The sequence below is a fragment of the Lycium ferocissimum genome, chromosome 3 (assembly GCF_029784015.1).
Source record: "Lycium ferocissimum isolate CSIRO_LF1 chromosome 3, AGI_CSIRO_Lferr_CH_V1, whole genome shotgun sequence".
Lineage (NCBI taxonomy): Eukaryota > Viridiplantae > Streptophyta > Magnoliopsida > Solanales > Solanaceae > Lycium > Lycium ferocissimum.
Window position 1 is genome coordinate 850,819 of NC_081344.1, and position 25,856 is coordinate 876,674.

Sequence of the window (25,856 nt, forward strand, 5' to 3'; positions counted from 1 at the left end):
CCAATTTTATTTTCAAACCCGCTTCATTTAAACCCTACCCAACTACATAAAAAATCATATGCGACCAACTTGTTCCTGAGTCCTGCATTTGGAGCCATTAGGCATAGAAGCGGGCAACTCATATGATTTTTTTTATTTAATTAGGTCTAGTTTAAATGGAGCAGATTTAAAAATAAAATCAACTTATTTTGAGAATTTCTATTAAGATAAAGATATATTTAAAAATTTTAATGACGGGAAGAATATTTTTGAGTTTTCCTAAAATAAAATATCTGTTTTTATCAACATGATTTTATTCTAAAAAATTTCATCAACGAATAAATATTGATAGCGGAAATCCACTTGAAAAAGGTCTTGTTATCTCTCTTTGCCGGAAGGTTCTTCTCTCGGCCGCCGACCACCGGCCGTCTCTAAACCTCTCTCTCTATATATATATATTGTTTTTGCTAAAGAGATTAAACTAACTTTCAGTATACCTAAATTGGCTTAATCAGGTACCATTAATTTCAAACCTTTTGCAGATTTCAAATAGAATAGTATGTACTAAAAGAGCTTTTGATTTTGCAGATTGAAATAGATGGCACATAGGTTGTTGAGAGATGCAGAAGCAGATGGATGGGAAAGATCTGATTTCCCTATTATTTGCGAGTCCTGTCTTGGTGACAGTCCATACGTCCGAATGGTAATTTTTTCGTTCAATTTTTTGTTGTTGTAAACCTCGTAAATGGTTTGTTATTGGAAGTTATAATAATCTCTAGTGGTTTTGGTTGCAAATTGAAAAGAGATAATAAGCTTGTAATAAGCTTAAAGATGTGTTTTTTATTGTTGTAAAGCTTGTGAATGGTCTTTTAGGGTTTGTTATTTTTTGAAGCAGAATTGAGGGTGTGTTTGGTATATGACAAAAGATGTTTTTCAAGAAAATATTTCTCGGAAATTAAGTGGTTTTCCTAGTCATTTTTTTTTTGTGTTTGGTAGGGTAAGTTGGAAAATGTCATTTTAAGAGCATTGGATGTTCAAAGCGAAATACGGTGAGGTTTTTGAATTCGGAGTGCAACTTCTGGTGGTGGGGGTAGAAGGAGTGAGGGGGTGGGGGGCGTGGCTTTGGGGTAGCTAGGGGTAAGGTGGAGGAGGAGAAAAGGGGGGGGGGGGGTGTATGTGGGGGTGTGTTTGCGGATGTGTTGGTGTGTTTTTATCGATTCAGAAAATGTTTTCTCTCAAATTTCTAAGGAAAGTATTTTTGTTGTTGTAAAGCTCCTGAATGGTCTTAGGGTTTGTTAATTGGGGGAAAATTACGCTCTATGTTTACTGGGAGAAAATATTTACGCCACATAGTCCATATTTTGAGTTTGTTACCCTATTTAGCCACATCTGAGTATTATACACTTCTATACAAGGTTGATACATTATGTATAATGGTTTCCCCCCCGGTATAATGTTGTATAATACCATTGTATATTGGGCTATGTGGTGTAATGTTTTATGTTGGGCTGTATATTTTTTGAAAATTTCCCTTTCTATTTTCTCGTGTAACTTTGAAGCAGAATTGGAAGTTATTGTAATTTCTAGCGCTTTTGGTTGCTGGCTGCAAATTGAAATTTTACTTGAGTAAAGTTTTCATATTTGCATTGCTCCTATCTGCCATTGAGGTGGAAGTTTAGAAAACTTTACTCACGAAGAACTTGAGAAATTTTCTGGTTGTAGTTAAAAATTAGGTGAATATAGGTGTCGTGAATTTTGTTGGATTGATTCGTTTATTTTATGCTTCTTTTTAAAGAAGAGGAACAAGTTTCTCTCCTTTTTCTCTATCTCTCTGCAAATGAAATGGAAAATGTTGAGAGAGAGAAGCAAAGGACGAGCCAAGGAGGTGAAGAGAGAGATGTACAGCTGGCTTTAAAGTGGGCCCAGTGTTCTGGTTATCATTCTTGGGCCCACAGTCAAGTTTGATATATCCTATCTGCTATTTAGGTGGAACTGTAGAAAATTGTATTTGGCAAAGAACATGAGTAGCTTTAGCCTTTTAGGTGAATATAGGTGCAAAGAGGCTAGAGCAGATGAATATTGAGGATTGATATAGCCAACAATAAAGTTTGTGATTGAGGCGTAGTTGAATGATTGGTTGATTGATATGGTTTTAGGTGAACATAGAAATGTTACTTTTTGAATATATCTAAAACTCAGAAGTTTTGGGTGGATTTTTAAGAATTCTGGAGAATCATTTATTTCAAATACCCCAATATTATTAATACAATAGGAATAAATAATGATTAGTAATTGTAGAAATATTTGTGTTTCATTGTACAAATTAAATAAACATGGGTGCTTTTGTTGAAGTTTAAAAGGGTAAAGTCTGCCATTTTATCAATCTTGAAATATCACAGTCCGATTCCTAATTGTATGGTTCTAAGTGATATGTAATATTTGTTAGCTTTCCTTAAGAATGTGAAATGTGTGAAGGATGTGGTTGGATCCTTTAGTGAAGGAAGCAGCTTAGTTTCTTTCAAATTCCTAGGTAAGATGCGCGTTAGATTTGTTCTACAGGAAAGACTGCTAGCCTTTTTTGTAAGGACTGTTAATTCTGGTAGCGTTTATTTAATTGCTTGGCTTTGTGCAAGTTCAGGAAACTGTATTTTAAATTCCATTCATGCATAGCTAAGCGGGACCACTTTCATCAGAATCGTTGTGGCTGTCTGAAAGAGCTCTTTGTTTGGACCTTTATCTACCTACTGCTTCTCCTGATTCACTGCTACTTTTGGCACATTGTTGCGATGTTGACTCGCTTCATACAGTTTTAGGAATTAATTTCTTGCTTAAAGAGTATCTCCAGTTGACAGTAGAATCAGTCTGGTGTCTGACTTTGTTTTGGTTTCAGCTGCACGTCCTTTACTTTAATTCTTTTTCCAATTTCACAATCTGATGTTTGATCTTGTTATGGCTTTCGTACAGACGAAAGCAGATTATGACAAGGAGTGCAAGATCTGCACGCGACCCTTCACAGTGTTCAGGTGGAGGCCTGGTCGGGATGCAAGATACAAAAAGACTGAAGTCTGTCAGACCTGCAGCAAATTGAAGAATGTTTGTCAAGTTTGCCTGTTGGATCTTGAATATGGTTTGCCAGTTCAGGTCCGAGACACTGCTCTCAGTATCAACTCAAATGATGCCATCCCGAAGAGTGACGTAAATAGAGAATATTTTGCAGAGGAGCATGACCGCAGGGTATGTGATTTACTAACTGGAAGCTCAATTTTTAGTTATGAATGAAATGATTTTTAACTAATTGCTTGCAGGACTATTTAATTTACTTATACATAAATAAGGACAATGAAATATTTCGCTGAAGCTTTTGGCCCCTCTTCTTTTTGTTTTTTCTAAACTGAATTACTTTCTTAAAGAGGACATACTGCAAAACTACAACAACTTAATTGATGAGTTGTCAAATCATGAGCTGAAACTCTCTTTTAAGCCGAAATTTTGGCAATGTCGAGACTGTTTTTAGGTCCCTGTCCAAATCTTGCTGGGAACTACTAAGGGATGAGCTGCAGTTTTAGATTAAGAGAAGAAATTAAACCTGGTGAAACCAAGGATTTAAAACTTAAAAGAAGCACCTCAACAAAAAAAGCTGATGTTTATGATGTTTTCTTTTTTCTTGGTTTTCCCCAAAGTAACAGTTAGTTCTTTTTACCAGGCAAGAGCTGGTATTGATTATGAATCTTCATATGGGAAAGTCCGTGCAAATGATACTATCTTGAAGCTTCAAAGAACGACTCCATACTACAAGAGAAATCGGGCACATGTTTGCAGTTTCTATGTACGTGGTCAATGTACAAGAGGTTTGGAATGTCCTTACAGGCATGAGATGCCTGAGACAGGGGAGCTGTCACAGCAAAATATTAAAGACCGTTACTATGGGTATGTCGTTCTGACTCTTTGTTGCTGATGTGAAATTTCTTCTCTTTCCATTGATGCTCATATGTCTGTATTTATATGTTTGTAATAGGATTTCTGATCTTAAGTTTAGCGGTTGGGGTGAGAGAAGGGTGGTTCACTTTTCTGTTGATATGTCCATGAAGGCTAACTAGTCTCTGTAATATGCCATCTTCTTTTTCTTAGTTGCTATGCTAATAGAGGATGAAGGCCAGAGTAGTATGCATGACCACAAAGATATTATATAAAATAGTACGTTGGCACAACAAGTGGTAGAAAAAAAAGGGAAATGACCTGGAGCTTACATATCCTCGTTTATCATGTAAGAAAGGAGAAGTACAACTACTTAAGTAAAATGTATAAATGTGGGAAGGCAGTAAGTTGGACTTGGTCAACTGACTCGGGATGTGAACAGCTTGTCTTGAGTTGCTCTTCTACCCTCATTGAAATCATAAATAAAATCATATATGAACATGTAAATTTATCTCAGATCTGAAATTTAAGTCCTCCTGTCAATATATGATAATAACTTTTCATAGTTTTTACAGCTAAAAAATGCTGATGTGGTGTAATTACTTCTCTACTACTGGCAATCTTCATTCCTATATTTTTTTTTTGAAACTGCAATCTTCATTCCTATATTTTATCAGTGGCTTATTCCTTTCTGGTTTTTTATTCACCTCCGCTTGTATATGAATTTACCTCATTTAGATATCTTTAGATGCTATGCTTTTTCAAATCCCCAATGGAAGTTTAAAAAGAAAATTTTTGGTGAATGCTTTTTCATGTATTGAGGTTCGAATAAAAGCTGTAGGATTGCCGGAACTAGCAAAGGTCCTTGTTACAACCCTGTCAACTCGATGGTTATCGACATAAATAAGTTAGATACATAACTCTAGAAAGATACCATTTTCCTCATGACCTATCAATGAAATACCTGATGCACTTTTGATATCACCTTATCATGTATCTCCATGATTAAATGATTGCAAGGCTGATTATGGCATCTATTTGCTGGTCACTTTTCTTTTGCTTACCCTCGTTGTCTTCGTTAGAAGGAATCCATGTATTTGTAATCCAGTAATACTGTGATTTGTGGACTCTGGTGGCCATAAATTGTTTGCTATATATATTTTGTCCTCTTTTACAGAGAGCTATTTATCCTACATTGTTCTCCAACTTAAAGTTGAAGAAATGATTTGTATTACTATCTTGCTGTTCTCGACTGACTAAATTTTCACTGTACTGTACCTGAAATGCTTGCAGAGTCAATGATCCAGTGGCTTTAAAGCTACTTAATAAAGCAGGTGAAATGCCTTCATTGGAGCCTCCGGATGATGAGAGCATTAGAACCCTCTATGTGGGTGGTGTGGATGCAAGAATCACCGAACAGGACCTTAGGGACCATTTTTATGCACATGGCGAAATTGAGTCCATTAAAATGGTGGTCCAGCGTGGTTGTGCTTTCGTAACTTACACGACTAGAGAAGGTGCAGAGAAGGCAGCTGAGGAACTCTCAAACAAGCTGGTGATAAAAGGCCTGAGACTGAAGCTACTCTGGGGGAGACCTCAAGTTCCCAAGCCAGAGTCCGAGGTTTCTGATGAAGCAAGACAGCAGGCTGCTTTGACTCACAGTGGATTGTTGCCTAGAGCAGTAATATCACAGCAGCAGAATCCACCTCTTCAGCCACCAGGCACTCACGACCAACCCCCATCCGCGCCTTACTTCAACATACCCCCGATGCCTCAGCAAAACAGACCATATTATCCATCAATGGATCCACAAAGGATGGGTGCCGTAGTAGCATCCCAGGACGGGGCTTCTAGTTCAACTACAGGATCTGGTCCTGGTGAAAATAAGAGCGGTTCTGAGAATCAACAAGGACAACGTTATGCATATCCACCTGGAGGGCCACCACCTCAAGGTCAAATATACCCATCTTATTATCCACCCTATGGGTATATGCCACCACCTCCTCCACCTTATCAACAGTATCCTCCTCCACATTATCAAGCTACAGCACCCCCGCCACCTGGTGGTCAGCAAGCCGCACATCAGCAGACACCTCAGCCAGCAACAGCAGCCACACAACAGCCTTGATCTTGGCAGTATTGTCAGGGATCTGCAATGGGGTGAAGAATCAATGTAAACGTGCAGCCATTTCGAATCAAGTGGCGATTCGGTTGTGCCAGATGAAAATTTTTGGTGTTAGGTTTCTCGTCTCTGCCAACCTTTCAAGTTTCAATTTGCTACACTACGACATCATTTAAACCTTTCAGCATTTGAGCAAATTGCATTCTGCTTCTTTTTCCCTTTTTTAAAAAGTTCCCCGCTGTTTTATGAATTCTACATTGGTGCGAGGCATATATACATGTGCATTGTGCATAAGCGCGCCTTGCTAAGCATTGTACACGTGAGCTTATCTGCGTCTTCATTCTTGGTGGACAGCATGTACACAATGATCAATGAAAGTTTAGGACCATCGCCATCCTAACTGAACGCAGTTAGCTAACCATTTTGTTATAGATCTGTAGCTAGGAAATTTATTTCTCCGTCCATAAGGAAAATTCCCATGAAAGAAATACTTTTATTTGCTAGAATGGTAATGTATTTAAACCTCATGTAGTTGTGGGGTTGTATAATCTCTTGAGAAATTAAAGTAACTATTGGAAGAGTGGTGCTTGTTTTGCAATAGCTGTGAGTATACCAAGTATAAGAGATAAATTTGCATGGAACGCATCCTATTTTTCAAGCGAAGTTAAGATGGAGTTAAAATTTCATTTTCTTTTCATGGTCCTAATGCAGGACTACTTCTAGTCATTTAGATTTGGCAAAATACATCAAAACCCCCCTGAACTATACCCGAAAAGTCGATATCACACCTAAACTATACGAGCGACTTATTACACACCTAATATATTTAAAAGTGATATTTTTTGCTCCCTGATATAATATGACCAGTTGCATTAGGGGAGAGTGTACACACTCTCTCCCCACGTCAATGCCACGTCAGTACCACGTCAATCCATGTCAGTGCCACGTCAAAAAATCCTCTAATTTTTATTTATTTTATTTATTCTTTCACAATTTTGCTTTATTTACTTTATTAACAAAATTAAAAATTTTAAAAACTAATTTTCCCTCTTCTTTTTCATTTCACCACACCATCCCCCCCCCCCCCCGCCACCCCCCTTCCCTTCCACCTTCACGCTACCCCCACCCCCCCAAATCCTTCACACCACCAAGACCACCGCCCGCCCCCCCCCCCCTGACCCCAAATCCTCCTTCTTCATTTCCACTAAGCGAGTTTTGGAGAAATTAGAAGAGATAATAGCATCATTAGCAACTAATGCACCAATAACATTCGGATTTTGGGAGGAGCGAACTACAACCAATCATGGATTAGTCTTCAATGGAAGGACGTTCTTCGGAATTGGGAATTCATTAGTTTTGTGTGTTACTCGATCAAAGCACCCTAAATTCTTCGAAATATATGCGACCATTTTCTCAAAGAGGCATAGATGATATTTGCTTATGTGAGCTTAAAAAAAGGTTGTTTGGGTTTAGAGACGAGTGAATACGTATCTTGGCTTGGTAAACCTCGATGGTATGTGATTTGAGGTTTTTTCTATCACGAGCAACCGGTTCTTTTCGCCGCCATTGTGTGGTCTCTCCTCTCTTGTCCCATTACTAACCTTGCTCGAGCCTTAAATTGCAAGTAGTCCTTGACATTCTTTGATGGAAAAACCAATGCGAAATAGGAATTATTTATTTATTCATTCATTTGTTGGTTCCCGCATTGAAATCTTGGTGGGAGAATTTAATAGTGCTTCTTTTTGTAGCTCTAGCTTCGAAGATGCACATTCTTGATTTCTCGCAGCCTAACGATTCTCTTGTCTTGCTTTACGTGGTCGTATTAACCACCCCTTTTTGATGGTGATGAAATGGAGGAGAGGGGTGGGGAAATGAAGAAGAAAGGGACGGGTGGGGGTTGGGGGTGAAGAAGAAAAGGGGGATGTGGTGGTGGTGGTGGTGATGAAATGGAGGAGAGGCGGGTTTGGGTGGTGGGGGTGGTAGTGGTGAAAATGGAGAAGAAGAGTTGAAAGAAAATCGGTTTTATTAAATTAAAAATTATTTTTACTACTTCACTCGCCTATTTATTAATTATCATTATTTTTTTTGCCACGTCGGCTTATAACGTGCAAATAAATTCGCTTTTAGATGTTAAGGTGTGTAATAAGTCGCTCGTATAGTTTAGGTGTGATATCGACTTTTCGGGTATAGTTCGGGGGGGGTTTTGATGTATTTTGCCTTTAGATTTTGGGAATGGAAGGTAAAATATACATATAAAAAAAAGAAAAGAAATTTCTTTTAAATGAGTTGAACAACTAAAAGTTATAGATAGTGGCAGAGCAAGGAATTAAAAAATAAAAGTAGACTTGTATAGTGAGTAAATACGATAATTAAGTTATCAAGGAAATTCAACTATTTATATATCAATAAGAGAATTTGTATGCACCCTACTTTACGATGAGGTGATTCAATTAGCCATAGGTATACCACTGATCATAATTACTCATAATTTTCTGTTATCATGCACACACGTATACTATTAATAATGGAAATTCTATATAAATAAGTTACAAGCAATCAGAAAAATTTCTTTCTTTCTTTCTTTTTTTTTTTTTTTTTTTTTTTTTTTTTTTTTTTTTTTAATAAGTGAAGGGGTAGAATTACCGTTCTGATAGTTTCCAAAAATTGCAAGTCCATTTACGTATTAGTTTCCAAATACTTTTGTTTAACCAAACCCATTCAACTAGGATTAATGATTACTACGCGTATCTTCTAAATTCCATTTAATTAGTTTCCAAGAACTGTTCTTCCATAACCTATTAGAACTAGGATTACAACTTTTATATATTTTAGTAACCCTTCCATCAGTACATTCATCACCCCATATTTTACTTACCAAAATTTTTCAATCAACACACAATGGCTGCATGCATATCATCATTAGTTCATGATCAATATTCTTCCAAGCAGTTCCATGAAGTTTTCAAGTTGCAGCACAAGAGGTACTTCGACTTTTCTTCTTATGAAATTAATGATCTACTGGCAAATATTCATAGCAACAAGAGACTCAAATTTAGTCATGATGCTGATCAAGACTTGAGTTTTTCAATCAACACATCATTAGGTCATATTGATCAATATTCATTCAAGAAAGTAGATGAATGTGACGAGAGACTGGAATTTAGTACTAGTAACAAATTACCATGCCTAAAAATGGTGGCTGGATCTTTATACTTACCCAAAGAAAATCCAAACAAACCACTAGGTGAAGATGCACACTTTATTCATGAATTATACCAAACTATTGGTATCGCTGATGGCGTTGGTGGATGGGCAAAAAAGAGAACTGATGCTGGAATTTACGCAAGAGAGCTTATGTCAAATTCAATTATTGCCATAGATAATAAGGAACCAAAGGGTCATGTGAACCCTAAACGAGTTCTTCAAGAAGCTTACAAAAACACAAATTCTGAAGGATCGTCTACAGCTTGTATTATAACCTTAAACTCCGAGAAAAGTACTATATGTGCTGCTAACGTTGGCGACAGTGGATTTTTCCTAATTAGGAAGGGGAAAATTATATACAAGTCGCCTATACAACAACATGAGTTTAATTATCCGTATCAATTGGGGAATAGTAAGGATAATCCTAGTGTTGCTCAGGAGATGGAATTAAACGTCGAAAAAGATGATATTTTGATCGTTGGAACGGATGGGATGCTTGATAATATGAATGAAAGTGAGATTGAGGAAATTGTTCAAAGAGGGATGGATAAGAAGTTGAAGGCAGATGAGTTGGCTAGTCAAATTGGAAACATAGCATTGTATAATTCATTTGATAGATTTGCTGACACACCATTTGCAAGAGCAGCAAAGAGGGAATGGCTTAGTCAAATACATAAAGGAGGAAAGGTTGATGACATTACTGTTATTGTTGCTTATTTTGATTCATTCGACAAAAAAATTTAATTTCGATGGAGCAGAAAAGTGGAGATTATGAAGCATTGGTTTAGATATAGCAAATTTTGTATAGAAAACAAAATGTAGTCAATGTGCGATTTAATTAGTCTAAGTTGCAGAATTACTAATTCTTTATTAAGAATTCGAACTGTAATCTAGTGATTGATTGGAGTTTGCAAATAATAATTGTACGTTCGAATTTCTCATTATATCTTTTGTCCACACAATAACATGTGTCGTGAACAACTGAGTAGTAAATAGATCTGTGTGATGCTGGAAGTTATTTTGCTTTGCTTTAAAATGTTTTGTAGTGTTTGGCTGGTGAGTAAAAAGTAATATTCGAAAGATATATATAGTGTTAAAGATTAATAATGATATTACCAATTATATACTACCTATTTTTTTTTGAAATTATTTAATATTACGATAGATAATGTATTACTGATGGTTGAAACAAGTGATATGAAATTAAAAGTTACTAATATAATTATAACAAAGATAACTTTCGACTATAAAAAAAGATAATATTTCTCAGAAAACTGACTTCCCTTGTACTAAATAAATGAACATCTCCTTATAATTTTCATTCCCCATGCCGAATGAAAATTCGAAACAGCATATATATAAGCACATACATCAAATTGTTCATTCGAAATATGATACACATCAGCTAGTATTTGTATTCAAGCGTCAAACGGGACCAGCACCACCAGCCGGCCAATTAGCATGGTCGTTAATAGTAACAAACAACTACTAATACTAATATAATATAACTCAAAGATCACTCAAAAACATAAGATAATAAGAGTGCTTTTTCCAAGCAGTTATATATAAACCTCTATGCAAATCTTTGTGTTTGATATATATCTAGGTCAATTATTTAGCGTTCTCCTTAATTCAATTTAGGCAATATGGCAAAATGGAGTGTTGTTGTAATACTTGCCTTTGTTATTGTTCTTTCATTGCTGTGTGAATGTTCTGCAGATCAAGCAGTCCCAAATAAGTATAGTAATTGGGAAAAGAGCAATTATACAATTAGAAGGCTAATGCGTTGCCGTTGCGCTGCCTGCTTCTGTGATTGCTCTAGTTGCTAATTAATCAATCACTACTTACACTTAATTATATATTCAGCTTATCTATTAAGCTCTATATATATTCAGTTCTCTGTTTCTACTTTCTTTTTTCATGCTACTCCTGTTGAATAAAGGAGGATTTCTTATGAAAATCATCTCTCTGTGGTGTTGTTCTTACCAGCTTTAGTTTAAGGTGAAAAACATCTATCTGGTGTATGATGATCCATAACTAAATAAACACTCTTATTTCTTGCATCTATATAGATTGAGTACTTCCAGTTATTTTTGTCACAAAAAAAAAAAAAAAAAGGCAGCTGATTTTGTGGCAATGCCATTTTTATATATTGTCAGTTTTCACAACTGGTAAAACTTGTAGGGGTAGCAACAATCAAATCAAGCAAAATTTCATAACCTTACTGGTTTATTCCTCTGCCTCTAGCCCCCTTCTTCCACCAAGCTTAATACTAGAATCGAGAATTGAAAATAGCGCGAGTTTTGACTTCCATGACCACTGTTTTACTGTCTTAATGAACCAACACCCTTTTTTGGATCTAATTGAGCTAGCAATTTGATAACATAACCGGGCTTCCGGTTATAATAGATAAACTATAGAGACGTCAAAATTTGATTGAAGAAAAATATAAATAAACTCTGATTTTATTTGGTAGAGTTGGTTAAGGAAATATGATAGTTAATTAAATCATGAAAGAGTGGAATATGAAAAGGAGGTTGTCATGAAAGAAGGTAACTGAACCTTCATTTGCTCAATTGGCCAATTTCTCTATTTTAATCGAGCACCATTTCTGTTGGCTCTGACAAGGTTTAGCGACGGTTAAGGTAAATTTAGCGGGAGCTTGGAATACCCATTCAGATAATAAATAATTTAACGACGGTTTAGCCGCATTTAGATTCAGGTGCATTTAGCGGCAATTTGGGTGAAATTAGTAGGAAAATGTATATTTAATGGAGCATAAACATGTTACAAAATACTTTAATCTTACTTGGAAAAGTAAAGACTGTTAATTATCTTACAAAATATTTTGTTAATCTTGGTTACAAAAGTAAAATGATTCCCTAACGTCCATTGCCGTTTATTATAACGAAACTTTGAGATTACATAGCGCCTTGCTAAGGCATATGCGCATTATACTCCTTTGGATTATGATTAAAAAAACAGATCCATTTTTCATAGTACATTGTATCCAAACTCCACAATGCTCACTAAGTGGTGAAAGGACCTATATAATGTCCTAACATATCCTCATAACTAATATTCAGTCTTCAGAAAATTAACTACTTTAACATATATATAATTTTATTCATGGCTAAAATCCAAGTAGCATCTGTTATTGCCTTTGTTATTCTAATTTCATTTTGCTACATTCAGCTTTGTGACTCATCAAATGACTCACCATGGAGTATTAGGACAAGATCACCAATCAGAAAGCTGCAGGAATGTATTTGTCCAAATTGTGGATTTGACTTCGTATTGATTGCTTCTCTTGCTGTGTCCTTCACAACACTAATGCCACCAACATTATTCCTTAATCTTGGCCTCCTTTCAGTAACACGAGTTTAGCGTTTGTACAGTGAAAGTGAAAATTTCCTCCATACTATCAAAGTGTATAAGTTAAATCCTTTATATATTTTGTGTCTCTGAAACCATAGAATAATGTGATCAGAATTCTCCTTATTAGAACTGATCATCTATGGTTTACAAGAATAAATCAAGTACAATAAGTTAGTTCATAAAAAGAAAATCGTTTATAGCCTATTGATTTCAGTAACATATCGTCTCATACATGGTGCTTTATCTTTAGCTAAATCTATAATGCTTCCAATAGAGTTTGCGAGAAATTTTTTATACATAAAAAAATAGAAATGAAATCGGAAGAAAGCGAACACACAATTTTTTCCGACCCTCTAATCGTGTCACTAAATGTCTGAAATGAACGATTGTACAACAAAATTTCAAGATCAAATAACCTTCCTTTCTGCCCCTTTCCTATAAAGAATGCCAAAGAATGAAAAATGTTACCTTACCCATGTCGGGACCTCCAAATTGCATTATTTATGGAGGATCCAACATGTAACGATAGGCATTTTTAAAGAGACATATTTTTCAGTAAGTACAAGTTGGAGCAAAGATAAGATCTTAATATTTGTACTTTATTTTTTTGTTATCCAGAGCTTAGACTGGAATTGTCTGCTTGCAGTAAATTCGAGTAATTAAGGATAGTATCATCCAGGAGAGATAGAAAGACTTCATCAAGTTGGCAATTCTATAATGCACTGTCCCAATCTCCTCCACCCCATAATTTAAAAATATTTAAATACTTTTAAGAAAAAAAAAATCTTGTTACTATGAAGGTTAGATTTATCAGTTTGATACATTTATTCATGCATTACAAATATCGTATTCTTATTCACAATTTATCCCGCATAATAAAATAATTTATGCGTATATTACTTATGAGAAACACATTCAATTTGGATTCTTTTACCTTATTTAACAATAACTTAGTTTTTGAAGTAAATTCGTAATTAAAGTCCCTCTTTTTTCTTGAGTGGAAATAACTACATTTTTATTTTAAAATTTAGGGATAAGACACTATTACCCCTGAACTATACCCGAAATTGTCGACACACCTTACCTTTCCCAGGACATTAGAAATTTAAACTTATTTAAAACAGAATATTTACCCCCATAAACGTTGATGCCCACTCTCTGGGAGAGTGGCATACACTCTCCTTGCCACATGTGTATTTATTGTTGTTGTTTTTTTTTTATATATATATTTTCAGCTTAAGTGTCAATTTTTTTTTAAAAAAAAAAACTGAATTTCTTTTTTAAAAAATGATTTTTAAAACCCTTTTTAAAAAGAAATTGAAAATTTGATTATTTTTAAAAACCGTAAAACAAAATTGAAAACACGATTTTTTTTTAAAATATGGAAAAATGGATTTGTTAAAAATATGGAAAACTTGATTATTTTCTTAAGATGCCTTAAAAAATCTTGATTTTCATGATTTCATTTTCTTAGGACACTTTTATTTTTCAAATAAAATCCGGAAAAAGTATTTTTCTTGTCAAAATGTGAAAAAACTGAATTTTTATAAAATTTTGGAAAAATTAATTTTTTTTAAAAATATGGAAAACCCATTTTTTAAAACTAAATTTGGAAAACTAGATTTATTTTCATATATAGAAAAAAATAATCAGTTTTTCAAATTTAAAAAATGTCTCAAATTTTTTAATAAGAAAACTCAGTTTTCCAGATTTATTTTCTAAAAAAACAAATTTTTCATATTTTTTAAAAAACAATTCAGTTTTTCATATTTTAAAAAAATACAGATTTTTAAGAAAAAAAGTTAAGTTTTCCCGTTTTGTATGTTTCTCACCCTCTCAAAGAGAGTGAAACACACTCCTTGCCACGTCAGCGCTTAGGGGGGTAAATATTCTGTTTTAAATAAGTTTAGGGGAGTAATAGGACTGGAAAGGTTTGTCGTGACAACTTGAAAGATAGTTCAGGGGGTAATAGTGCCTTATCCCTAAAATTTACTAAGTCTTAAATTAATTTAATCTAATTATTGTTTCTATAAAGAATCTAGAAACATTTGGAAGTCCAAATCTCTTTTTCATTTTTTCAATCCGAATTTAATAAGGACAAAATTGGAAAAGAATAAGATCCTAGTGTATATTAATCCGAATTCATATTGAACTCGACTAGGGAATCTTTACCGTGAAGGCACAAGTTTCTAATTTTTGTGAAAGAAACGGAATACATTTAGCTATTTTATCCAAATATTATATAATTAACCAAAAAATTTAGTCTTTTACCTTATTTAATAAACAAAAACCTTCGTTAACTAATTCTGTATTTTATATTACCCTTTGAGCCTTTGTTTGACCAAACACACACACATAAAAAAAAATATATATATTTTCACTAATTAATATGTTTATACAAATATTATTTAATTTATAAATATTTCACAATCCGAATCTTTGTACAATTGAGAGGGAAAAAAATTCCTAATTTTCATTGACCCTAATTAACTTGGACTCAGATTTGAGAATTTTCAATCTCTATATAATTTCACCAAATTTCTAGGGTTTCTCATCCACTCTTTACTTCTTTCAGTTTAATACATTAAATCACAGAATTTAAAGAAAATTCATCAGATAAATTTCCTATCAATGTCCAATATGAAGCTATCAAAGAAACAATTCACGTGTTTTCAACCAAGCTTCTCATTAGTGATGGATTCTTTCTCAGCTGCAATTGAAGCTTTCTCTGAACCCCACTTATAATCTTTTTTTCAGTTTTCTTCAATTTTGAATTTAAACTCTAACTTGTTTCCATAATGGGTTTTGAGTTATACAGAGTTGTTGAGAAATCTCCATGTGGTAGGTTTATTAGATATGATCAACTGTTAGGTGGTGGTGCTTACAAAGAAGTGTATATAGGGTATGATCGTGTTGAGGAAATAGAAGTTGCATGGAACCAAATCGTTTATTATGGAGATGATGAAACGTTAAAAAACCCCGAAAAGTTGTTTTCTGAAGCTATTATGTTGAAGTCTTTAAACCATGAAAGGGTTATGAAGTGTTTTAAGTATTGGTTTGATTCAAAGTCCAAAACCCTAAACATTATCACTGAGTTATTCCCCTCAGGCAGCTTGAAGAAGTACCTGTCGATGTATGATAATGGCGTTGGCGTTGATTTAGCGAGTATCAAGAATTGGGGGAAGCAGATTCTTGAAGGTTTGAGCTTTCTACATAGCCAGAGCCCAAAGATTATTCATAGAGACATCAAGTGTGACAATGTGTTTGTTGATAGTGATGGGAAGCAAGTCAAGCTTGGAGATTTTGGGTTGGCGGTTAGTCTTACGGAGGGTGATTTCATGAAAGAGAAAGAGGCTAAGGGTAGTCCTGAATTCATGGCTCCAGAGTGTTATGACGGGGAATACAATGAGCTGGTGGATATATATTCATTCGGGATGTGTCTTCTTGAGATGGTTACGGGTGAATATCCGTATATGGAATGCAGCACTCCGATACACATATTTAAGAAAGTGTACACCGGTATAAAGCCTGCATCACTCGGAAAGGTAAAGGATTCCAGAGTGAAGGATATAATCGAAAAGTGTATGCTTCCCATGTCTGATAGGCCGTCTGCGGAAGAGTTGCTGAAGGATCCGTTCTTTCTATACAATGGTGGATTATCGACGTTGGAGGCTTGTGCTCCCGCTGCCAGTTTTCTTAGTAGTCCTCCTTTCAGGGGATTACATTGTTGTGCTAGGGATATTAGGAATTTGTATTTGGTGTGATGATCGCAATAGGATGAATCACACACGTTCTAGTTCAGAATTGAGGTGTAATTGATTGATTCTTTTTCACACATTGTCTCTTGGGAATGTTTTAGAATAGCCCAGAGCCTTTTCTTTCCAGAATTTGTTGTTAATGTTAGAATTTAGTTGACTGTCTATTGAGAAAGTAAATATATCCTCTTTGCGCAATTTGCGTTTCTCTTTAGTTTTTTTCCCCTTTTATTGTGAATGTGTAATTGACAGAGTGAATGTTTTGCTGCTTATGTTTTTTTTCTATAAATTTCTTTCTTCAGCTTTAGACAAAAGAGGTCGAGAACATCAAGCTGCAAAGGCGTCTTAATGATCTCGTAATGCACAGCTTCCAAATGATAGATTTAATCAATTTTGTAAGAGGAAAAAGGATGCTGATATTTGAGTGATAATTTCTTTTTTGTTTGGCAATTAACTGACGTACGTTATTATTACCAAGTGAACGTTTACAACACAGAAAAAAAACACCACTAAACTGGACAGGCCCAGCTTTAGTGGTTCAAGACATCAATACATTAAACTACTATCTACGCAGGGTAGAAGTTCAAGTTTAGCAGCTTCCTTTCTAATTTCTCCATACATCCTCTCACAAACACCTCCTTAATGATCAATCTTGTGAGGTACTCTGTTTGCCTTTGTCTCTTTTGGAAAACTACCGTATTCCTCTCTTGCCAAATGTGATAAACTGTAGCAGCTAGTGTCAGTCTAAACATAGTAGCTGATGCCCCTTTGCCTTTTCCATATCTTTCAAACCATTGCATTTCTTCTGACCACTTCATAGCTCTTCTTGTGATACCTGCCATGTTTATAACTTGTCCCACACAGGAGCAGTACATCTACATGAAGAGAACAAGTGATCAATGGTCTCCACATCCTCATTACACAATGGACAATTCATGTCTTCAATTATTCCCCATTTCGCCAACCTCTTTCTGGTGTAGATTCTCACATGTGCTACCAGATTGACAATAAACAGTCACTTGGGAGCTCCAGGCAGGGTTGTTGCATATTAATCTTCTCCAAGGAAGTTTAGGGTGCTGGCCTAGTAGCTTCAGCCTTAATGTACATAGCATCTTCTTTACTTAATTTGTTTAGAGCTAACAGATCCTGTGTTGTCATTCTAACCTCATCAACATACTTCACTGCCTTACATTATGCAGTGAACTAAATTTGAAGAAAGGCGGTAGACTAAATTTGCATTATGCCACGAAATCGATGGCTTTTCCATTCGCAACTTACTAACCAAAGGCATAGCATCAATCCAATTATGAAAACGGACACTTACAAAGAGACTCTCTTAATTTCCCAAATATGAACTACCTTATGATGCCAAGTATCACACATCCCACAAAGATCAAATTTCCAACAAAGTTTGACATGAACTTCCTTGGCGTGGAAAAAGACGAGACAAATATGGTGGAAAACTATGAAGTATGACGTTGTATTTCTTGCATCAAGAAGATGCTACGAGTACAACAGATGAGGTGTTAGCTCCGTTACAATTTACAACATGTTCTACACTAAGCACAGGGAGCTAACTGAAAATAACAAAAGTAGGAAGTCAAGCCAGTGTAAGTGAGCTAATAAGTCTAGAAAAGGAACGACACTATTTAAAGGGGAAACATCAGTCCAACTAAAAAGATTCAGCTGACATCTAGCTTTCAGTAGGAGTTATTAATTAGGAGTTGAACTTTATGTAGAAATCATATGATCAGTTATTGGGAAGTCGCCAATTCTCTGAATGTTGTTATGTTAAAGAACTCATGGAATTCTACTGATCCTGGAAATTGATAATGTCCCTTTAAGATTGTAATTTTTTATTTTATTTTTGATCTGTTTAATGATCGTAACTTCTAACAATTAGCAACTATGGGAGCAAATGGAAGGACTTTGAATTTGATTAAGTTTGATCCTAGCTGTGGACTTGGAATTTACTTACAATTTGCAAGTTTAGACAAGAAATCTCTTGTGTCTACTTGTCCTAGTAGCTTGACCTTAACATTCTGTGAGATGGAAGTCTCATACCCTAGTCAGACCGGGTGGGCCCCACTTAGGGGCGGCACAATAGAAACCGCGTAGCTGGGGCCCACCCGATACACTATTATACCATTCATCTCCCATTAATTTGGTCAAGAGAGTATTTCCCAATGATCGCTGTTTCATTTAAATTTGATGGCTTTAGCCAAAATCCAAGCACTCAGGTTTCATTTTGCTGGTCAAAACCAGCTATGGTAATGAGCAATCAATAGAAAGCGCATAAGCTACAAATCGATTAAAAATGTAGCGCAATATGTTGCAGACTTCTTCTATGATGTAACATAAAGCAAGATAGCATTTTGCAATAGAACCTAAAGTAGTGGGGTACTTTTGTGGAGTAACTTATTTCTATATATTGCAATGGCATTTTATCTTCAGGGTGGGGACCTTTGGTAGTTTGGTGTCCTTGATATTGAGACAATGCATAATACAAGGGTCATGATGCATGTCTAGTAAAGTGAGAACCCAATATCAATCAGATTTAGATTCCATGGAGAAATCCTGTTTGCTTGGTAAGAAGACTTCCTTGAATGCTTTTTTGTTTTTTCGTTTCCCTATTCATATGTAAGTGATATTTAGATGAGAATAAGAATAAGTGTAGGCATCTGAGATTTGGTCTAGTGGTGAGAGAGCAACATTTGATGTGGGGATTAGGCGCACTTCATGGGTTCAAACCTCATAATAAAGAGAAGTCTGGCATGGAGAAGGATATATAGAGGAGCGAGCCCATTATCGAGTTTTGGGTCGTGCAATGCGGACTCTCCAGAATTTCTCAGTTGTTGGTCAAACAACAATACTACTAACAAGAACTCACCGAAGAAACATAATAACAATAACCGTAGAAGGTTTTGGTGAGACATTTGAGATCCTTTCCCCATTTAATATAGAGGTTGAGTTTGAACCCTACCTTTCCATAAAATCCTTTAATAGGTCTATGTGAGGTAAATCCGAATTAATCATGTGGAGAAAGATAGAGGGGTCCGTCCATTATCCGTCGAGTTACAAACCGTCCACTACAAATCGTCGAGGATTTCTTGGTTATCAATAAAAAATACTCCCTCCGTTACAATTTATGTGAACCTATTTGACTGGCACGGAGTTTAAAAAAGAATAGAAGACTTTTAAACTTGTGTTAAATGAGTCACATATATTTTGTGTGCATATAAATCATTGCATAAAGGTCAATTGTTTCCAAATATATAAAAAAAAAAATATTCTTTTTACACGGACTAATAAGGAAATAGGTTCATATAAATTGAAACATAGGGAGTAATACCCCCACATAATAAGAACCACTGAAGGGTGTGATAGGACAGTCAAAATTCTTTCACTTTTAATCAGAGATCTCACATTTAGAAAACATTTTGTAGTATCAATGAGTTTCGAATATTGAACAGTTAAACTGAAAAGAAAAAGATAGAGAATAAGGAAAAGTGGCCACCGTCTCCATGACTAATGCACATGTTATTGGTTAAGAGTGGAGTCATGTCTATAGTCCTTTTTGTCTTTGTAAAAGTGTAGTGAAAATGACTAATTGGAAGGTGGGATTTGTTTTCTTTTAGTTGTTCTTATGCATAGACAGGGCAATGTTTTGTTAGTTGCTGTTTATCTTAACATTTAATTGTAAGTTTTCACCTATACATTACTTTCTTGCCTCCCCTGTCCCTCAGAAAACAAATCAATTCTGCCTAAAGAATAGACAAATCAAAGTACATGTTAGGACTTTCTTGTATTAGTAACTTTTTAAAGAGCAATATAAAAAATATTCTTTAAAGCAATGTTTTAAACGAACTTTTCACCAATTTATGAGTGATTCATGACTCTGTCGTGATAGAAACTTAATATTTAAGTGGAGAAGGATAGAGGGATGGACTTATTATCCATTGATCTTTGAATCTTATGCCACTTAACCTCGAGAATTTTTCGGCTATAGAAGAAAAAATCTGAGTGATTTGGATGTCATGTGGAGGTGTTTTCTGAATCAAATAATAGAGGGATGAACTCATTATTCACTGAGCGTTGAATCTTACATCACTAATCTTCGAGAATTATTCGGCTATAAAAATAAAAATATGAGTCATTTGGCTGTCAAGTTGGGGTGTCTCCTGAGCCACAAATACAAGAATCGAAATCCTTAACTTTAGAAATTCTATATTGAATGGGGAAGAAATAAAAGAAACTGATTTTTTTTTTTTTTTAACAAACTCATTTTTTTGGATTTTGTTTTTCAACCAATCACCAATCTGCGAATCACACATTTTCAGTTTCTATTAACAGTTCTCGGCTTTATTGCTGAAATTTTCTGAAGGTTTACACTAGAAATTATTGGTTCTTATAATCTAAGAAGATCCTCTGCTATTTTCTTTCTTTGAAGAAATAGATAATGGAGGGTAATTTAGCCTTCTGCTAATGTCGTCTGCCAAAATTCCACTGATGGTTTAGTACATATCTAACGTGTTTAATTATTCGCAATGATGAAATTACCCAAAAAAATGTCAAAAAAAATTGGAAAAAAAAAAACTAAACAAGAATCATACTAAAGTACACATGATTTTGGTACCCTTAAAGTAATAAAATGAAAAACTAGGTAACGTAATGACTGTAAATATACTCTTAGTTCACTTAATGCACGAAAGACAAGCTTATTGCACACAATTTAAAACATAATAATCATAATTTTAAGCACTTAATCATAAATTAAATGTCCAATTTAACTTAATTAGTGTGCGTCTTTAACTTAACAGCAGAACAAAATAGTCAAAAGCTACGGCGTGGTGAATGATGCAGTTCAGTAGTGGTCAGTTTTCTTAATTAATGCAATGTATGAAAAGCAATTATATGGCAATTAATTAATAAATTCCAAAAGTAAGCAGCAAAAAGCTTAATTAAATGATTAAGTATTTTGGTTATGGTAAAGGTGGTGTCGAGCTCATAATTGCCAATGTACAAAAGTTGCATTTATGATTAAATCCTGCGAAAAAATTCGCCTTAATGGATGTAGTAATAACGGTTTTATATTTTTTATTTGTATAAGCTCATCATTACTACAAAATTTGCATGGATTTACTGTAGCACTTGTACAGAAAAGGAGAAGATTTAAATTTAACTTTATTCAAAAGAATCTCAACTTTTATTTTATTCTTGTCTAGCCAAATACTTTTTTTTTTTTTTTTTGAAATTATGTTGCCGGTAGTTCAATTTTTCCTATGAAGATATTATGGATAAATGCATAATAAGTGAAGATTTTATTCCTAATCCTAATTATTTTAGTCCCCCAAATTCGAATATAGAGTATTCAAGTATATATTGATAATTACACCCAAAGTTAAAGTAATCTTCTTTTATTCTTTATTCATTATGGAATTCTTCGACGCACACATGAAGATATCTTAGAAGAGGAATTTAAATGCGAAATTGTTTTTCAAGAAAATAATTTTTATGGGATTTATTTTCTAGTGTTCGATTACTAGAATTTATTTCAAGAAAATATTTATCATGAAAAATAAAAGGAAAAAAATTCACTTCTCACACTCATCAACAAAAGTGTTTTTCCTTCTAATAATTTTAATATTTAATTTCACATTGCGTACTCTAACCATTATTTTGTCGTAATCAATCATAACACTAAAAATTTTTCATCAAGTTATGATCCTACTAGTTAATATTGTTTTTAATCTTTATACATCTATATATTCTTAAAAAAATATTTTTTACTCACCAATCAAACACTTAAAAATATTTTTCTAACAATAGTTTATATTTTTCATATATCTATACATGTTTTATCTTTCAATAGGCGGTGATCTTTTTATTTATTTATTTATTTATTTATTTTACCTTACAATCATAGAGACATGCAAAGGCCCTACTTTGTAACCTTTTGCCCATAACTTGTGGGTCTCTGCACGTTGTGAAATAATTCAATTAATTCGCCTTCAAAATTTCCCCCGTTCAAACTTTATTAAGTAGATATTTTTGTGCTAAATGTCTAAACCAAAACAAAAATTACATTCTTGCGAATTAGTTTTTGAATATTTTACTCTACTCCCTTTTCATTTCTGTTGGAATTTATAATAATTAAAACAGCTATATATAGTATGTTTGGCATGAATATTTAGCTAAATCTAATCGTTAAGGATCTTAATAATTAAGGACAAATATATGATCACATGGCATTTGTAATTAAGAAAACTATCCCGCTCCTACAATAATAAGAGAAAAAATAAAAAATAAAAGAAAGACACAATATGGTTAAACGTTTTCTATTGTTTGCTTCTTTTTCTTTTTTCTCTTTGTTATTTTCGATTAATAGTTAATTTCCCGCGACATATTTATGCACTCTTGAAAATGACTAATTAAATGAAGAATGTAAAGCAGTTTTCTTGTAATTATTTTTCAGTGTTTATAAAAACAATACTTTGATAGTGCTGCTTTGGAAGTTAATTAAGAAATCTGTTTTCTCAACATAATCTAATCAACATTCTAATCCAAGGTCAAATCTTTTTTAATCCCAGAAGAATTAATTCAGTGTCAAGTTGATAATACGTCGGTCTAATCATGTCCCGACACAAGCTGAATCTTCCAAAAGATCGATATCTCTAAGGTATATCGAACCCTAAAAAAGCATAATATGCAAATTGTTACGACCATGGTGATGACATTTTGATCAAGCTAAGACAAAAAACAAAACTCCTATCTTAACAATAACGAGATGACCCAGAGATGTGGTAAGCTAAATGTAATTTTTTAATTCTTAATATTAGAGATTTGGAGTTCGAGCTCCGAAAATAAAGAAATTTATAGTAGGGGATGTTTTCTTCTTTAATGTGTCTTATGCGGCGGGAATCTAGATTTCGGGTCAATGGATATCAGATACCAGATGACCATACCAAAAAATAAGTGAAATTTTAGATTGTTGTTCCTTTTTGTTACAACTATTGCAGTTTATGAACATTTTAGACCATGATCGAGAAATCTTTTTCGGGAAAATATTAGATCACAATCTAAAATTCTTTAAGTTGTTGTAACATAAAACACATGGAGTCTAATATTTTGTTTACAAGGCTGAGCAATATATAACCAAATATTAGACCTGAGTCTAACATATTTGCACAATTATTTAAAGTAGGACAAAATCTTAATAATAGTAACCTAAAAAGAGAACATTTGCTTAAATTAACCTTCACTTATTGTAAGTAAGTATTTTTTGCTTCTTTTTCCTACTAATTTATTTTGTTTAACTTCCATACATCAGAATATGTAAGAACTTGTATAATCCAGTCCATTATAAGATGGTTATAAGAAACTTTATGATAAAATATTAGTAGTTGAATTTTTAATAAAATAATATATAATAGAGTTTATTATACTCATAACTTACGAAATATTAATTATAAAAAATATTTTATACAAAAACATCTTCCCATTTCCCCTGCTGGTTATGTCATATCGAGAATGACAAGGCAGAAGACCAACATGACATCTCACACATGGGACGGAATCCTAGGCATTTCTATGATATATTCTACTTTTGCTTGCTTACTTTGTTCTTCCTGTAATTGTCCTCCAATCCAAACAGTCATCTTCTTGGACTTTTACAATTATTATTAATGTGTAACATGAATTTGAAGTAGCAAATTTTAGACACATATTAAGAGTGGTAAGATTTATGATCTCAAGTATATCATAATATTTCTATGATGATAAAGAGCATATCATTAAGAGAAGAAACCGAAAGCTTAAAAGTTAAAAAACTTAATCACGATCGGACCAAATATTGAAGAATTCTATAGAAGAGTTATTTATCATAATAATATTATTGATGATCTATTAACAATAAATGGATCTACGCCAGGAGAATTAATAGTGTATTGGGAGAAATAAATATAACACAAACTAACTTATCTATATATAAGGCAAGAAAGAATTTATGACTTCACGGATGCAGGGGATTCGAACCCCCAACAGTACAAGAAGCGTGAATACAATACCTCTTGATAATGAAATCAGTGGGCAACTTATAAAGGACGGTCATAATTTTTGCAAGTCATTTTTTGGACGTAATTAAAAGCAAAGATGGAAGACTTCGTGAAACTCCGCTCGGCAAACGCATGGATCATTCAGGACGTTTTGTCATTATCATAGGTCCTTCACTTTCTTTACAAAGGCTTTCACTTTTGGTAGGCACGAGATAGAATTACTTGGATCATTTGTTTAAGTCTTTTTATTTTACTTATTACTACTATCTCAAATACGTCATAGTACAGGATTATTTGAACTATAAGATCAAACCAGATCATTAACATCTGAAATTCGTAATTTATTGGTCGAACTAATCAAGATTTGCACTGCATAAGATCTATTGAAGTGTATGATCATATCATCTAAGAGCTTAAGCTGTTAAAGTGAACACACGTTTATTTACTTAATTATACACTCGACATGCCCCACATACGGACTTGATTCCTTTTTTCATAGGCCAAGTATCTAATTTTTTTTAATAAGGGGAGGCGGTGAGATCATCTGAGGACCTCTTCCTGTTTTAATACATCTACACTTAAAACATTAGAGAGAGCACAGTTTAAGGAAGAAGTTCTCCAATTTTTTAAGAGAGAGAGCACAGTTTAGTTATATTCTCAGTAAATCAATTTTAAGGAAGAAGGTATCAGGGCCAGATGAAAATAAAACTGGTGGAATATTACTCTCTCGGTCTCAATTTATATGAGGGTTGACCTATTTGGGAAGTCAAATAGTTTTTTTTTTTGACTAAATTTCAAACATAGATTCTTCAAATATTTTATAATAAAACTTGCATATTTGAAAACTACATAAAGAATATTATAAGTCTGCATAATTAATAATTCACAATATACGAAAGGAGTATAAATCGGGATGGATGGATTAATATTTAGAAAATAATCTTATGATAATTATCTTTACAAGACAAGATTCACTTATTCAAAGTATCTTGAAGAAAAAAATATACTTAAGGGCCCGTTTGGCCACGAAAATTTTTCACTTTTTTTCGAAAAACGTTTCATTTTATTTGGAAATCAATGTTTGGCCATGGAAATTCCAAATACTACTTGGAATTTGAAAAATACCAAAAAATTTGTTTTCACTTTCCATACATTCAAACAACCAAATATTCTTTGTAAAAAACTATTACCAAACACAATTCCATCTTCAACTTCAATTCCAAAATACCAAATAAAGTGACAATAATTTGGTTTTCATGGCCAAATGCCTACTTAGATTTATTCATTCTATCTTTTTTGATTTTCCACCCGGTATTCAGTCGTATGCATTGAAGCCTGATTATGTCCTGATTCGCGCCATATAGGGTTTCATTTTGAGAGAAGCGCTTCCTAAAAAGGAGATTTCATACCCAAAACTCAGACCCGAAACCTTTGATTGAGGAAGGAGTA

At 33.9% G+C, this 25,856-nt stretch overlaps 3 protein-coding genes across 3 annotated transcripts; all 3 read left to right on the forward strand.

Moving 5' to 3' along the window:
• The first annotated feature begins 455 nt into the window (after nucleotides 1–455).
• On the forward strand, nucleotides 456–6,246 carry LOC132049130 (zinc finger CCCH domain-containing protein 49-like). Its single transcript, XM_059439808.1, has 5 exons — nucleotides 456–470; nucleotides 553–682; nucleotides 2,944–3,213; nucleotides 3,683–3,906; nucleotides 5,188–6,246. Exons 2-5 carry the CDS (start codon nucleotides 578–580, stop codon nucleotides 6,020–6,022), a joined length of 1,434 nt encoding a protein of 477 aa, XP_059295791.1. The 5' UTR covers nucleotides 456–470; nucleotides 553–577; the 3' UTR covers nucleotides 6,023–6,246.
• A 2,668-nt stretch (nucleotides 6,247–8,914) lies between these two features.
• LOC132050723 (probable protein phosphatase 2C 55) lies at nucleotides 8,915–9,964 on the forward strand. The gene has a single exon (XM_059442094.1). It carries the CDS (start codon nucleotides 8,915–8,917, stop codon nucleotides 9,962–9,964), a length of 1,050 nt encoding a protein of 349 aa, XP_059298077.1.
• A 5,432-nt stretch (nucleotides 9,965–15,396) lies between these two features.
• Nucleotides 15,397–16,362, forward strand: LOC132050724 (serine/threonine-protein kinase WNK8-like). Its single transcript, XM_059442095.1, has one exon. It carries the CDS (start codon nucleotides 15,397–15,399, stop codon nucleotides 16,360–16,362), a length of 966 nt encoding a protein of 321 aa, XP_059298078.1.
• The last annotated feature ends 9,494 nt before the right edge of the window (nucleotides 16,363–25,856 follow it).

Excerpts from the sequence above, each read along its gene's own strand:
- LOC132049130 (XM_059439808.1), top strand. The coding sequence starts at position 578 with ATGGCACATAGGTTGTTGAGAGATGCAGAAGCAGATGGATGGGAAAGA. Across the intron at positions 683-2,943 it reads ACAGTCCATACGTCCGAATG|ACGAAAGCAGATTATGACAA; the intron begins GTAATTTTTTCG and ends GCTTTCGTACAG. Across the intron at positions 3,214-3,682 it reads CAGAGGAGCATGACCGCAGG|GCAAGAGCTGGTATTGATTA; the intron begins GTATGTGATTTA and ends TCTTTTTACCAG.
- LOC132050723 (XM_059442094.1), top strand. The coding sequence starts at position 8,915 with ATGGCTGCATGCATATCATCATTAGTTCATGATCAATATTCTTCCAAG.
- LOC132050724 (XM_059442095.1), top strand. The coding sequence starts at position 15,397 with ATGGGTTTTGAGTTATACAGAGTTGTTGAGAAATCTCCATGTGGTAGG.